Source organism: Parus major, chromosome 7 (assembly GCF_001522545.3).
Source record: "Parus major isolate Abel chromosome 7, Parus_major1.1, whole genome shotgun sequence".
Lineage (NCBI taxonomy): Eukaryota > Metazoa > Chordata > Aves > Passeriformes > Paridae > Parus > Parus major.
Genome location: NC_031776.1, coordinates 19,546,516 through 19,562,325, shown reverse-complemented (window position 1 = coordinate 19,562,325; position 15,810 = coordinate 19,546,516). Strand labels below are relative to the sequence as shown.

The following is a 15,810-nucleotide window of genomic DNA, read 5'->3' as shown; positions in this document are numbered from 1 at the left end:
AACTCACACTCATCACTGAGCTTTTTCTTCCAAGGTCTAGCTTTTCTTAAAGTCCTAGAAAGATGGTTGTGTGTCTACCCTGTTAATTTCCTTTTTTCACTGCTAAAAAGTTTTCATCTTGCTGCAGTTTAACACCACAACCTGTTTATCTGTATGCTAGATAAAAAGAAAACAAATTCCTTTGCTTCCTTGAAAGAGATTTTTGGACATATAAAGATAGTCATTATGTCTTCAATCAATCTTTTCAATGTAAAATAAAGACAGAAAGAACTCAAATCCTACATCTCTTTGGAAGCTTTCAAATGAAGGATCTCTTGGATTCTACATTTCCTTGGATGTTTTATTTCTGTGGTCTGAATTTTTTCTATATTGTCTAAATATAAAATGTAGAACTTGCATATCTTGAATTGCATCATTTTTTGAGCCCATTTTGTTGTTTGTCAAGACATATTAAATTTTAATACTTTCCTCCTGTTTACTTGTAGCCCTCCCAGTTTCTTGTCATCTCAAAGCTGACAAACATGTTTTTCAGTCACCTAGGTCACCATGATTAATTTGGTAGTATAGTAAGTATTGTAAGTATCATGGGGGGAAGAGGTGACAGGAGCTCTTCAGATTCAGTGTATTTGATTAAATGGATACTATTTACAAGAATAAAAAACTCCACTTAGGTGTCTTTTGCTCTTTCAATTAAAATACTATTTAATTTTTGAGTACAAACTTAATGTTTTGGTTTTTTTTTTTAAGATTAAGGGTCTTAGAATAGTATTAACGTATTTTGCAAACTGCAACAAGTATCACAGCAACCTACACTTTGGTCAAAGTTGCTTGCCACTGTTTTAATTTTGGGACAGATTTTATTTAAAGTTTAATTTATTGTTTCAGCAAAGAAATGGAAATATGCCAATGTAATTTGCTCCTATCACAAAGTGGTGAGGCATTGTCAAAGACTGAGCAAGCTGTTATACAGAAAGGACTAGATGAGCTTGATGACTGGTGTTACTGGAACGAGATGAAATTCAGAACTATAAATGAAAAGTCATGCAATTAGGGACAATCTAATATAGTACAGGGACACACAGCTGGAGAGTAAAGTGATCACAGAACCACAGAGAATGATGGCAAGTTGCCAGTTGTGCATTTTAATGCTTTGCTTTGCCATTGTAGAAAGACAGTTTTTACACGTTTCTGAGGAAGAATTGATAATATGTTTTCCTTCTAATTTTATTAATCAGGATTGTCTGTAAATGAGAGCTCCTAAGATATCAGGAAAAGATTTGGAGCTTCCTCTTGGCTCTGTCCTGTCAAAAGTCATTCATCCTCATGTAGAGTTTCTTTACGTAGGACACTGAACACTTCATCTCGAACCTCTCTGTGGGCCCTGTGTTTTACCAGATGATTAAATGACAAGGTCCACTTCAAGCTTTCACATATGCCACAGCAGAGGGAAGAGGGATACCATCAGTGATAAAATTGTTTGTAAAATGTACCCATGGCTGTGGGTGGGAAGATAGATAGCAGCTGGAATAACTTATTACCAGAATTGCCATTCTTATTTCATGTTTATATTTGAGGTAAGTTTTTACCATGTTCACACAATAGTTATTAAACATAGGCTGTGTTGGATTGCATTTTCATTGATATTTGCTATTTGAGTTACTTTTCCCTTTCTATCTCTAATAATTTTATCTGTTACATTTATTATAGCTATGTGTAGTATCAATTTTATTTTAAGGATTGCTACCAGCTTCTCTAGATGTATTATTGTTGTCTCCTCTTTGGAAGTATATATATTTCTCTTTTAGACTGCAAAGCTAATATTGCATTTCCTGTCTAGTCTGTCTCTCTGAAATACTTGTTCATTTTTCCTTACAGCCTAGTAAGACTGTAGACCCAAGCCTCTAAGGCAATGGGATACAATGTCCTCTGGCTATTTCCTTTTTGTCTTCTCTTTTCACTGTCCTTCCTGACACTGTGCCTGTAGATTGTATAGCACTGGTGAAAATCAAAATGAGATCTCTGGTAATTTCAGACCTTTACAATAAGAAACAAATAATCAGGTGCTTTAACTTAATAGACTGTTAATGGAAGAATGAAGCTCCTTTTCCATATTGTGTGAATTAGCCCAGCTTTTCAGGTACTTGATTTACTCTAATTTTCATTCATAATCAGATGCCTATCTATACAAATAAATAATCAAAATGCTTTTGTAGTTAGAAGCTTCTCTACTCCTCCTGTGGATCTGTGCTGTCTCACAATCCTCTTATTTTGAGACTTCAGAACATCCCCAAGTAAACCGTAGTCATAATTAGAGCCGTCCAGAAGTTTTCAACCAAAGCTTCTTAGCCAAAAAATTGGTTACATGGAATCATTTGTAAACTTTTTTTTGATTTCTTTGAATCATCTCTGAAAATAGAAAACCCTATTGTATTAAGCACTTTTCTAAGAGGCTTTTTAACATTACTTTAAAATATTGTATAATAGTTAAATTAATCAAAACCAAATTGATACTTTTCATGTGGTCCAATTATAGTTTGAATTTGGCACATTTTTTCCTAGTTTCTGAAAATTTCAAAAGCCTTATTTTGACCAAGTCAAACTCTTCATTCTCTCACCACAATTACAAAAGTAAAAAATTATCAATATTTTCCCCTCCCTTCACTGTCTGTTCTTCAAAGCCACATTGGCATTTCTTTAGCCCCTCTATTAATTCCTTCTCCAACATCTCTCACTTTAGACTGATCTTCTGCTTTTTATTACTTTCCACACCCTTTTTTTTGTCCTCTTCTTGGCTGAAGGAAAGGAGATGGCAGAGAATAAATGCCAGAAGATTTGAACATATAGATACACCAATGTGTCTTGCTTGAAAAGTTTGGGGGAGATTTGTGTATGTGTGAAAGAAGGAGGGAAGGGCAGAAGGTTGCTGGTGAGGTAGGAGAGAGATAAAGAGGCTTTATTGGTGCAGCAGAAGGAAAAAATACAAAAATAGGTAAGCATGGAAAATACAGAGCAAGCAGAAGAGTGGAAAGAAGTAGGATGGTGTTCTGGTGGAGTTGTGCCCAAAGGGAATGTTTTACTGATTTGCCACAGATAGCGGCTTACAGTGTTCCCAACCACCTGCTGCAGCAGGGAGCAAGAATAGATGACTTCTGTACAGGACCTCTCTGCTGCAGTGAACACTCAGACGTGCCCTCCTTCCCTCCCATTGCTGGCCGATCTGCATTTAGAAAGAATGCACAGTGAACATATTGTATACATTTGTTTTAGTATATTTACACAAGCTACAGTTTAAAGTAATCCAGACTGCTGATAATACAGTTTCAGCAATTGCCTGTGTAACCTCCATTTTTTTATTTCTCTTGCTTTGCTATCCCTCCTACTTTCTTTCTATCTCACCTTCAGTTTTAACAGCTATGGTCACATCAGCAGTAGCTGCAATGTATTCAAAAGAGTTTTTGAGTATCTTGAGACTTGAATGGTTATATAAAATCATATAGTCCAAGAGTCTCAGTTTAAGCAAGTGTTCAAGCATGCAAAAATTCTTTACCATTTCTGAGGAGAATTTATGAGTATATATCAGTACCATCTACTGGCAATAAGAGTTACAGCACTCAGTAGGCTTGCACAGGAAATGCCAGACTTTACTTCAATAACCAGGATCCTCCAGCAGGAAGTTAGGTGTGGTCCGTAAAAGGAGACTTTTAAAAAAAAAAAAAGGAAAAAAAAAAAAAAAAAAAAAAAGGAAAAGGCATGATGGAATTTTAACTGCAGTCTTCCCTGGTGCCATTCCAAACCCACATAACTGCAAGATTCTTCACTGGTAATGAATTTTTAATTGTTTCCTGCAGTATTAAAACAGAATTATGCTTTTTTTCCCCCCCCCCTCTCTATAATTAGAAATTAAATCTAACAGGATTCTGCTGCAGGACCACTTTCATTTTCCTAATGAATGCTTCTGCTGCTGGTAGTCAGTGCAGCTTCCAGCAGCAGTTTGGTACAGACCGTCCATGACAGAATGCACCAGGTGGATTTGCCTGCAGTGGAAGAGCATGCTCACAGGGAGACCTGCAGGAGTTGGGATGTGTGTGTGGATGTTTGTGTAGGTGGAAGTGGCTGTGTGCATATGGTTGAAAAGGAGGAGAAAGCATCATGTTGCAGTTTATTTAACAGCCTTCAAAAATACTAATTTGTTGCGGCTGTGCTGGAGTATGTGTGCTAAGTGAGACAGTAAAATAGGATCAGGCTAATTGTATTCAAACTGTTGTATCATTTTAATCTGATAATTATTTCTGGGTATATTGTCTTACTCAGAACTTGTTACTTTATTGCATTTGCAATATTTTTAATGTGCTTACTCAGAAGGATGCTTGAGAAAAATTCTTGTAGGCTACAGCAGATATCCTGTTTGTGATTTCAGATCAAAGTATTTGCCTTGGGAATATTTTTCACTTGTTCTTTTTAACTGGAGACATTAAGAGATGGTCCTGCTCCTGCTAGTGAAATTTGTGAAATATTGACATGGTAACAGGCATAAAAGATCTAAGTGCAGTATATAATGATTAAAAATCGGTTTTGTTTAATTCAGCAGTTCTTCCAGTGCACAGTGTGTTGCGAGGCAGGGGATCTGAATGCAGGTGCTTATGCCTAAACCTTGTTTCCTGAGCTGGCAGTTCAGCAAAGGCAGCATATTTGTACTCGAAGTGAAGGAGCATCTTGTATTGCTTTCAACTGATCCTTCTGGATTTATGTGGCAGTAGTGGACTCTAAGAGTCATTTCTGGTCCATATAGCTAGAGGGAAGACTGGTCCAAGATGCAGCTCTCAGGATAATAAGGAGCTACATTGTCTGGAGTCTCATTCCTCAACACTGAACCAAATACTTCAGAACTGTTGATTCCTCACACTGAATGTAGTGGAAAATATCTCCTACTTTATTCATGGGAATGTATAACATTACCCTTGATAAAAGGCAAAAGATGTTATTGTGTTGTGTATGACTTTTTTTACCAGCCTGTAGAATTGAAAATCTATTAGTACAAGCAGTAAGGGAACTTTAAACTTCATGTTTTAAGGATTGATACTTCAGTGCCAACTCTAAGAGGCAAGCTGGAAACAATAATGTTTTGTCTTGAAATAAAAACAAATTTAAAAATTCATTTCATGACAGTTTCCTCTTGGATGATAATTACTGAATTTAACAAGATGTCCCACAAAAAATTCTGTGATGGTATATTGCTTTACATAGTAGCTATGTTGCTGTAATTTTTTTCTGTGTTTTTCTTTTTTTTTCTTTTTATATTTTTAGCACTTTTTTATGAGAGAGGCTAAGCGGTAATTAAGAGGTGCAGGATGAAAAGATGGCACAATCAGTGCTGGTACCACCAGGACCTGACAGCTTCCGCTATTTCACAAGAGAATCACTTGCAGCTATTGAACAGCGTATCAATGAAGAGAAAGCTAAAAAATCCAAGCAAGAACGCAAAGATGATGATGATGAAGATGGCCCAAAGCCAAACAGTGACTTGGAGGCAGGAAAGACACTGCCATTTATTTACGGCGACATACCTCCAGGAATGGTGTCTGAGCCCTTGGAAGACCTGGACCCATATTATATCAATAAAAAAGTGAGTGTGTTGTATATTTCTATAAGACTTTAAGAAGAATAAATAACAAAGAACCCTTCAAAGATGTAGTATTTCTATTATTTCTGACCTAGAGCTTCCATATAATAATTCCCCCAACAGCTGGTGTGATTGGCAGAAATCTCCACTCGAAGAACAGAAATTAGTAATGAAAGTTTGTGGGACCTTATAGATCAGTAGAGATGCACTTAATTTTATTTTTCTTTTTATAAACCTGGCATTTTAATAAAACCTATAACTTTCAGTGTTTTACACACAGGAGGACTGAAGTAGCAGCACAGGGGTTGTCTTTAGAATAATTACTAATTGCTGTATTATAGTTGTGAAAGGAGCAGGTCTTCAATATGAAATCCATCTCAAAGGTAGCTACACATCTTCTTACTAGATTTCTTCACTGTTGTGAAAAGTTTAGGTTGCATACTCTTGTCAGTGGGAAATATAGGGAAATATGTAAAAGTAATTTCTCAGGATATGATGATGATCATCCTGATCCATATTTACTCTGTAGAGGCATCATATATCCAAATTAGTCTGGGTGAAAAAATTTTCTTATCCAGTTCTGTTTTGTTCTATGATTCTTTTCAAAGAAGAGGTGTTTCAAAAAAGGACATAAATAAAGAGGAGATAGCAATTGCACTTGCAGTGTTGACAGAATGTTACATAATTAAAAAAATATTTATGGAGATGTTAATTTAAAAAAAAAATAGATCCACATATTTGCTTTGGTTTAAAGTAACAACAACTGCTGTGACCAGCACAAAAGTGTTGAACTTTAGACTAGTGTCCAGATGGCCTTGGGTTTCCTCCAGATTTTCAGTCCCTTTGATTTTGGCATCATATGTATTCAGTCCCATTATTTTACTAGTAAAGAAGAAATAATTTTTTTTTCTGTTTTCATAATTTTTTTTTCTCCTGCTTTCTTTTCTTTCCTGTGGAAACTAGCTAGCTAACAAAAACAGGTGAATTAAAAAACAAAACCCATGAAAGTGAAGAAACTGCTTCAAAGAAAAATGAAGAGAACCTCCAAGAATTGTTATGATTCAAACTCAGAATAAGAGAAAAAATGCAAATGAAGATATTTCCTGCAGAAATTAGGGGTATGCCTCATCAGTAATATGTTGAAACAATAACAATATAGGCATACCATGAAGAACTAAGCAGAAGAGCTCAAAAAAAATCAATTGTGCCTTAAGTGTTCATTGCAGAATTTCTAAAACTGAATTAATGTATGGAGAATAATGAGTTAAATTTGAAAACAAAGTTTTCAATTAATTATCTTTTGCTCCCTTTACTGAAGTGATTTACCCTGTTGAAGTCTGGAAGGCAGACAGAATTTGGGTCAAATACCAATTCCTTTTCTTAATTCTTTCCACATTCTGTAGCAGTAAAAAATCTGAATTCAGCATCAGAAATCCTGAAGTTAGAGCATGTACCATCATGCTTTGGAAACTAGAAGAGTAATTCTGCAATTGAGTGTGGACAGGAAGCAAAATTCTGCTGAATTGATTGTTCCTGATTGAGAAATGCATAGCAGTTGTCATGATCTTTTCCAAAAGCATTGTGGTTTCCAGTAGGAGAAGCAAAACTTTGAACTGTATGTTACAATCATAATTTTTCCTATTATTTTTCTTAGCATTCTTTGCATATTTTTGAACATAATTTTTTGGGTCAGGCTTCGTTTTCATTTTTTAATGTAACTTGATGAATCAGCATAATACAAATGCCACTTCATCAGAGGTTTTGTCAGAGTAAAGGGAGCAGAAAACATAAGAATTATTATTAGAAGATTATTAGAAGTCCTGTTTTCATGAACTACAGGACTAATGGTAGGAGAGTTGAAAAATCTTCATAGTAAAGGGCATGTTACAGACTCCTGTACAATAAAAGATCAAAATGCAGCTTGAGAATCATTAAGTATGGGAGAATGCAAACATGTTACATTTGGTAGAACTGATTTTTATAATTTATAATTTATTATTTCAGGCAGGGAGAGGCATTGTGGTTTCAGCTGCTCCATTTGCCACACCTGCTCAGAAAGTAGAACGTAATCTTGACAAATGCTGCCCTCTGATTTCAGTTGAGGCAGATCATGGCTGCTGGCAGTGTTCCAGGTCTGCATGACTTATGTGCCCTTTGGGCTTCCCAGGACTGCCACAATGCTGTCTAGATCCACTTCCTTTCAAAAAGCATGAGCTTTCATCCCTGTCTAGAAAGAAGGGATGATGGAAATAGACAGAACATACCCCAGATGTGTGGGAATCTAAATTTTTTTTTTAAAAAACCTTACGGGTTTCATTCTTTATTTCTTGGATTTTAAAAACACTGTTACATTTAGAAATGCTTCTGGAAATGTTGGATATATATGCATGAGTCATTGCTGAAACCGTGGAGAGAAAGTGAAAATACATGGATGCAGTGAATACAGTGAATTCTGTATTAGATGAAAGTAAAGTATGACAAGGAAAATAGATTTGCAGGTACAGAACTGTCGCAAGCAATAGTTGGAAAGGGCAGTAATACATTACTCTCAGAGTACAGCAAAAATTGAGTACACTAGTGTTATGTTCAAAAATGGTTCTTGAACACTCTCAATTTCCATATTTTCATGATCACTTGAAACTCAGATAACTGAGTTACTTTCATCTTAGTACTTTGATTTGATAATTTATGCTGTTTATTTGATTTAGGGATTGAAGTAGAACTTTTAATGGCTCTCACTTTGGTTACAGTTACCTGAGTGTATTTATATATTATACTGTACAAAAAGTACGCTAATTCTTCAAATTTTGCCTACGTTACTTTTATGTTTGTCTCTGTTTACTAGCTAGCAATATCAGGATTACTTTTGATTTCTAAAAAGGTGCATTTAAGTTCATTTATTCGTATCTATAGTAATTTGGCTGGACTCTACAATGTGTGAACTGGATAAGGGGATTGTGTCAATGACAAAAGAGCATATTGACCAAATATGATTAATGATGAAATGAAAATGATTCAGGGTTTGTAACTTGGTATCATCTAAATGCTATTTTTCATTCTCTTTTTCTTTTTCCAGACCTTTATAGTATTGAATAAAGGGAAGGCAATATTCCGATTCAGTGCCACCTCTGCCCTGTACATGTTAACTCCTTTCAATCCTCTTAGAAAAATAGCTATTAAGATTTTGGTACATTCATATCCTTTTCAAGTGGTTAGTCTAAAACTGATGAACTAATGAATGAGATGTTACTTAGTATTTAAATCATTCTCTGGCACATGTCCCAGGATCAATATGATCTGTAGTGCTTTGTCCCTCTTCCCTCTACTATTTCTGTCTTCTGTTCTTTTTCTCCTTCTTCTTTTACAGTTCTGTTCATTGCTGGATCCTAATATAGTAATACCAGAAGCCAGACAACCAGTCATCGTCCTTTACAGTTTCTGTGTCTTCTTTCTTCACCCACATAATTTTTCCTTCCCTCTTGTTTTTTTTCTGTAATCATCACATCTTTTTTTCATCTTTTCCCCTCCTCCACATTTTTCATAAACTGCAGATATATTGCTCAGAATATTTTAAGTTCTTCCCTGGCTCTCTGTATTAAAATCAAATATTTGATCCCAGCTCTGTGTCTCCATGAGTATTTGATGAAAATATGGTTTCATTATTCCTTTATATTTTCTGATTCAGATAATGCTAACAGAAAGATAGATTCATAGAACAGCTGAGGTTTCTTGTTTTGTTACACATTCTCAGTCTTGTATGTATCCCACTTGTCTGTTTTATTTCTTGATCATTATTGCATTATACACTTATAAGCCTATTGATGTTTTAATTTCAGTCTTCAAGAAAGTCATGAGACTTTCACATTGCAGGTAGAGATTTGAAAAGCTAAATTATTATAATTGCTTAACTATTATTTTGATTTTTTCAGTGTTTTAATAGCTGACTATAGCAGCCATCCCACTGGTCTGATCCCAAATACCAGTATGAGCGATGAGGGCACTGACTTCAGAAAGCCAGCTTACTTAATAAGGAGAAAATACAGATGTTTGCACAGTTGTATTTACAGAAGGCATAAGCACACTGAAAGAAGTTTTGTTTTAGCATTGCATATAGGGATCCTGAGATTATGTAGACTAAATCTTGAGCAGACTTTTTTCAGTCTTGCTCTACTGTAAGACTGATAATTACAGCAGTTGGTATGTATTGGATGTTGTTATCAATGGCTGGCCTACAAATGACTTCCAAAGCAATCATGTTAGCACATAGTTTTCAATTTCCTTGCTACAGGTGTCACTACAAATAATTTTTTTTTCGATTATGACACTCTCTACCATATTCTGGAGCATTATTGAGTTATGGTGAATAATAGAAGATTGTGGGACTGAGGTGGTGGTGAAGGGCTAGTCACCAAGGTCAGAATGCTAAAACACATTGTTTAAATTTATGTTGAGGTATATTATAATTATCTTTCCACTAATGAAAGTGTAGTAAGGGTAAGTGGACATTTCATCAAAAAGAATTTTGAAAGCCTGTGTAAAATACAGGTTGGTGAAACACTTGTAGCATGGTTTTTTAATGTTTAAAAAAATATATTTATTTCTCTTTTGCTATGTTCATATATGAATTACATAAAGAAAAGATAGTTTTGCAGTAAAGGATTTTAAATATATTCATTGTGCAGAAAACCCAAAGAATTGTTGAATGTAATGCCTCAGTTTTTTGGCAGTTCAGAAGGTAGAGGTATCATTATCACTTTTTTTAACTAATGTAAACACGCAAAGAAAAGTTTTCAAGGGGAACTTCACAGTACTTCTCACCCCATTATATTCAGATTTCTATTTAGGAGCAACACATGAACCTGCAGCTGTTCTCAAACTCGAGCTTTGTCCTCTCTGAAGCTTTAGGTGTTGGTGCCATCATGTGGGCGTTTCGTGGTTCATCTGCATGGTTTTCATTTTGGTCATTGTATTTATTTCTGTATCTTAGAAGAATGTCAGCATTGCTGAGAGTAAAAGGTTGTAGATTTAGAGTGGTTCTGGTCAAATATATAAAATTATTTGTGACTTGGACCTGTTCTGGAATTCTATTTGGATTTCTTTTTTTGAGACTCACATGTGCCTTCTCCTCCCAACAGCATTTATATTACAAAAGTCATATATAAAACAAACAGCAATAAAATACTTTTCTTCTCATGATTTCCCTATGTTCTCTCCTACTATGTGGCACCTAGCTTTCAGTGTATCATAGTGATAAGGAAAAATGTTGATACATGCCTAATTTTATGATAAAATATAAAAGAGAAGAAAATGTATTTTTCATTGCTTTGCATGCATGAGCAGATCAGATTTGTCTGGATCATCTAAAATAAATAGTTCTTGTGTTATTCCATGAAATTAATACTTTAAATGCTGACATTTTTGTTCAATAAGAAAAAATAATTTAGAGTTGGGGTGCTTTTTAAAATACCTTTCAGATTTTCTAATTTTTAGTGTACGCTTGTTCTCTTTTAGCTATAAAGCAGTGAATGAAAGCTTTAACATATTCAGGACTTTTCCCTGGCTATTAAAAGAGCAGTGGAGGGATAGCTCCTGATAGTGAAAATCTACCAAAGCAGTATGTTATTTGATACTCTTTTTTATGAGATTTTCTGGCTTACATTCCTTAACTCTTAGCCTACATTATTCAGCATGCTTATCATGTGCACTATTTTGACCAACTGCGTATTTATGACCATGAGTAACCCTCCAGACTGGACAAAGAATGTAGAGTAAGTTAAATGGATTTTCTCTGAATAATATCCAGTAATCAGAAATAAACTGCTGTAAATTATATTAGGATGGTTTCCACTGGCAGTAGCTACCTTGTTGGGACATCCTATCAACAGCTATTCTGATGCTCTTTCATTTGCTCTGACATTAAATACCTACAATTGTCTCATGACAAGTTCTTTAATGTCCTTCCTCTGTTTGCAGTGCTAGATGGAAAATGTAAGAAAAGCTATTCTTATGATCATACAGAAGAAGTGGACTGTAAATATTTTTGACTGCATTCTGTGTCACATCTGTGCAAGAATGCAGGGAAATGCAGTCTTTCATCTCTGTTGTGATAACCGTTACAGATAAAGGGATCATCTTATGGATGGCTGTATTGATCACAGGGCTGCTTTCTCTTACCAAAACCAATCTAGCAATGGAAAACTTGTATGCAAAATAAGCTATTAAAAAGTATTGAAATGGTTAGCTAATCATTGGTGCAATATGATGTCAGCTTGGCTAATTGGTCCAGTTGGATGTCAGCTGCGAGGTGCCGATGCACGATAACAGCTCCAAAGCTGCAGGACACAGTGTGAAACACTGTTCTTGGTGCTTCCTTTCTGCTGCTTCTTCATTCCTTAGTGCTTGGGCTGATTACATACCTGTTTAATCTTCAAAAATCAAAAGTGAAATCACAGGCCTATTAAGGTCAACGAAGACTTCTCATTTTGAGTTCAATGTGAACATCTATGTATTCAGGATATCTAGTGTGTAGTAAATATTTATGATAAAGATTCGTTGCTTGAATATTTCTTCATGTCCATATATATTGTGCCATTTAGAGTTACAGCGCATGTCCTCATCTGCAGAGTAAAATTCTGCAGGAAATAATTTTTTTAGTAATTGAATGGAAAACTTTAATATCAGAAAGCTGTTTTCAAGTGAGCTCGGTTAGAGTAAGCTTTTTAAGCAGTTTAATTTAAATTCCTTTTCATTGAAGATATAAATTAAACTAAATTTCCGAATGACATCATTTGGACACAGAAGATTGAAATTACTCAGAATGGAAGAATTAAATATTTTTTCAATTTATATTTCAGCAACATTTTTAGTCAAAATGAGTACCTGAATTTTATTGGCATTTGTAAATAATTTTTGTTGTTCTTGCACTTGTTTGATTCCAGTACATCTGTCTTGCTGAAGGTGAAGCACTGGATATATCTACTCTGTAACACAGTTACAGAGAAATGAGGACTGATGAGTGTTGGTGCTTGCCTACTCTTGGGACTAAGCAACATTTCAGCATAAAAAGAACATTGAAGAAAGGAATTTTTAGCCTCAAGTAACTTCTAAAACCCTAACATAATCCATCTGTGGGGTTTTTTTTAATAACATGGATTCAGACTAGTCTTAAACATGCACCAATGAACTAACTGGGAATTTTGCGTCTGTTTTATTGCATAGATTATAGAGGTTAAATTTAAGATGTGAGTTATCAGTCTTTTAATCCTAATTTCATTCCTTTTTTCTTATGGTATAAATTATGCAGATGTTAAAGTTGGTTGTAACTGCCACTATTTCTTATGCCACTTAAAGAGAAGAGAATTAGAATAAAAAAACAAGAGCATGAAGTGCAAAAATAACGTGATCTATAAACTGTCTTGCATATTTTCCTCAGATACACATTCACTGGAATTTATACCTTTGAATCACTTATTAAAATTCTTGCAAGGGGCTTCTGTTTAGAAGATTTTACATTTCTCCGAGACCCATGGAATTGGCTAGATTTCACTGTCATTACATTTGCGTAAGTCTTCTACTTATTTTTTTTAATAAAAATTCTTCCTGGTAGCATGAGATTAGTGACTAAAAATTGCCTCATATCTTGTCAGCCAGAATATTTGGAGCCTGGACTTCCTGCAGTTTCAATATGTTTCTTCTACCTCTTTTACACATTTTAGAATTTCTAGCCAAGTATGTGCTGCGGAGGCCAGCATGGTGTGCCAGCCCATTAGGATTGTGAATGCCATCACCCTGAACTGTTCATATCCTGTCTCCTTTCTGCATACCAGAATTAAAGGAATCCTTTTGACTTCCTGCTAATAGCTGACCAGATTAGTTTTCAAACATCAAGTCAATGTGGTTTATTGTGATAAAACTTAATTTAATTTTATGGCCAGAAGCATATTTATAACACAGGAAAAATACAGTGAACGGTGAAAAGGTCTTGCTCAAAGACCCAAGCAAATAGAATAAAATCTGCCTCAATTCTGAGTAATTGTGATTTAATCCTACAGGTATGTAACAGAATTTGTAAACCTAGGCAATGTTTCAGCTCTTCGAACTTTCAGAGTATTGAGAGCTTTGAAAACTATTTCTGTAATTCCAGGTAAGAAGTAACTGGTGTAAGGTGTTAGGCCCCTTTTACCTCCCAACTGTTCCTTTTTATCCTGTCATTGTGTTTGTGTGTGAACTCCCCTATTACAGATATGTGACAGAGTTTGTGGACCTGGGCAATGTCTCAGCGTTGAGAACATTCAGAGTTCTCCGAGCTTTGAAAACAATATCAGTCATTCCAGGTGAGAGCGAGGTTAAACACCGAGGCTGACTTTTCTTCTACAAAGGCTGTACTCACATTTTCAAAGCATAAGCCTTGTTTGCTACACATTGTCAGCAAATAAAAAAAGCAGGAATCAAGACATGTAATTTTATTTAAATTGATTCATGCTTGTATTAGTTGTATTTTCTTCTAAAAAAAAAAAATCAGCCTTTGAGTTTAACAAATTCTTGCATGAGATATTTGCAGTAAACAGCCTATGTGATTTGCATCTTATAACATCAAGCTTTCCTTTATATGTTTTAAATATAAGTTAATTTAAAGCTTTCATACTGATGCAAATTTTCTCATTTATTGAGGGCACTTGATATAGCAAATTAATTCAGTTTTAAGTTATGTAAAAAAAATTAAGCTCTAAATGATAGCATGGGCCATGCATGGGATATCGTTCTAAAGATGTCTTTCTTCTCCAAACCATCACCCCTCATATATTGTAACAAGATTATTATTATATAATTTCAATATGTACATATGTCTTTAAAGTGGGGTTACATTAATATAGAATACATTGCAAAAGATCATAAAAGAAAGGTTTGGGCAAGAAGCATCAACAAAAGCAAACAATGCTATTCTATGTAGGGTTGAGATATAGCATGAATAATAAAAGCACTTGTTTTGGCATAAACAATGGTACTATCTACTTTTTATTTTTGTACACTATAAAATAAGTATAAACTTACATATTTTCATTCATCTGTCCAAATAATAAGGCTTTTCTTTAAAATTACTGTGTCACAAATTACTAGTCTTTTTGCATGAGATATTTATCAAGAAAAAAGTAACATGAATTTTTGTGTGTATTTAGTATCTATTTAACATCATAATAAAAATCTTATCTCTTTGCAGGCCTGAAGACTATAGTGGGAGCCCTGATTCAGTCTGTGAAGAAGCTCTCGGATGTGATGATCCTGACTGTGTTTTGTCTGAGTGTATTTGCACTGATAGGGCTGCAGCTGTTCATGGGCAACCTGAGAAATAAATGCCTGCAGTGGCCTCCAGACAATTCTACTTTCGAAACAACGGTTATTTCCATCTTTAATAGCTCTATAGGTGAAAATGGTACATTTATTAATGCAACAATGACAACATTTAACTGGGATGAATACATCGAAGACAAAAGTAAGTGTTAATTATATAATCTACTGCATTGATTTTATGGTCTTGATTTAAACATATTTGACAACATTAATATCTTTCCCTTGCATTTAAAAGTCTGTAATATGGCAAGAAACATAAAACTACTCATTTTTCTCTAGTAAATAAAAGCCCAGTCATTATGTAATTTAACACTTATATTATACTTGTTAGCAAAAAAACTTTTTCTTTCACTGAATATGACTTTTAGAGTAAAATCATGTTACAGCATAAACCAGAAATTTCTGTGCTAGCTTCAGGCCTCCTGAAATAGTGTGACCACCCTATCATGGGATCTGAAATGTAGTAGCTAGGTTAGTGCAAGATAGTGCCCAATATCATAAGCCCACATCTGAACATCAGCTAGCCCAAGAATCCCACCAGAGCACATAAAAGTGGCTACAGTGCTCCTTCTGGAGTTGGGTGAGTGGATCTGCACCACACGCCCTTGCACAGCACAGACACACCTTTAAGAGAATATTGCGGATTTACCCCAAGATTCTTGCAAAATAAGAACTAAATTTCATATTTATGTCTTTTAATTTATTTCTTTTCTTTGGAAATCAAGAAATTAGCACTTTTTTCTCTTTTGTACCTCATCTTGTGCTATTTCTACTATTTTCAGTAGTTAATGTTAGTACTGTTTAAAAATTCAGATAGAACAACTCTGAACACATCTATAGAA

The 15,810-nt window shown here is 34.8% G+C and overlaps 1 protein-coding gene across 1 annotated transcript in view; it reads left to right on the top strand.

Moving 5' to 3' along the window:
* Positions 1-15,810, top strand: part of SCN2A (sodium voltage-gated channel alpha subunit 2) — an 83,519-nt gene that overhangs the window by 14,993 nt on the left and 52,716 nt on the right. The window contains exons 2-7 of the mRNA XM_015635146.3: positions 5,305-5,623; positions 8,697-8,815; positions 11,299-11,388; positions 13,053-13,181; positions 13,862-13,953; positions 14,838-15,110. Coding sequence (XP_015490632.1) covers positions 5,357-5,623; positions 8,697-8,815; positions 11,299-11,388; positions 13,053-13,181; positions 13,862-13,953; positions 14,838-15,110 — 970 coding nt within the window. The 5' untranslated portion in view covers positions 5,305-5,356. The remainder of the gene's footprint in view (positions 1-5,304; positions 5,624-8,696; positions 8,816-11,298; positions 11,389-13,052; positions 13,182-13,861; positions 13,954-14,837; positions 15,111-15,810) is intronic.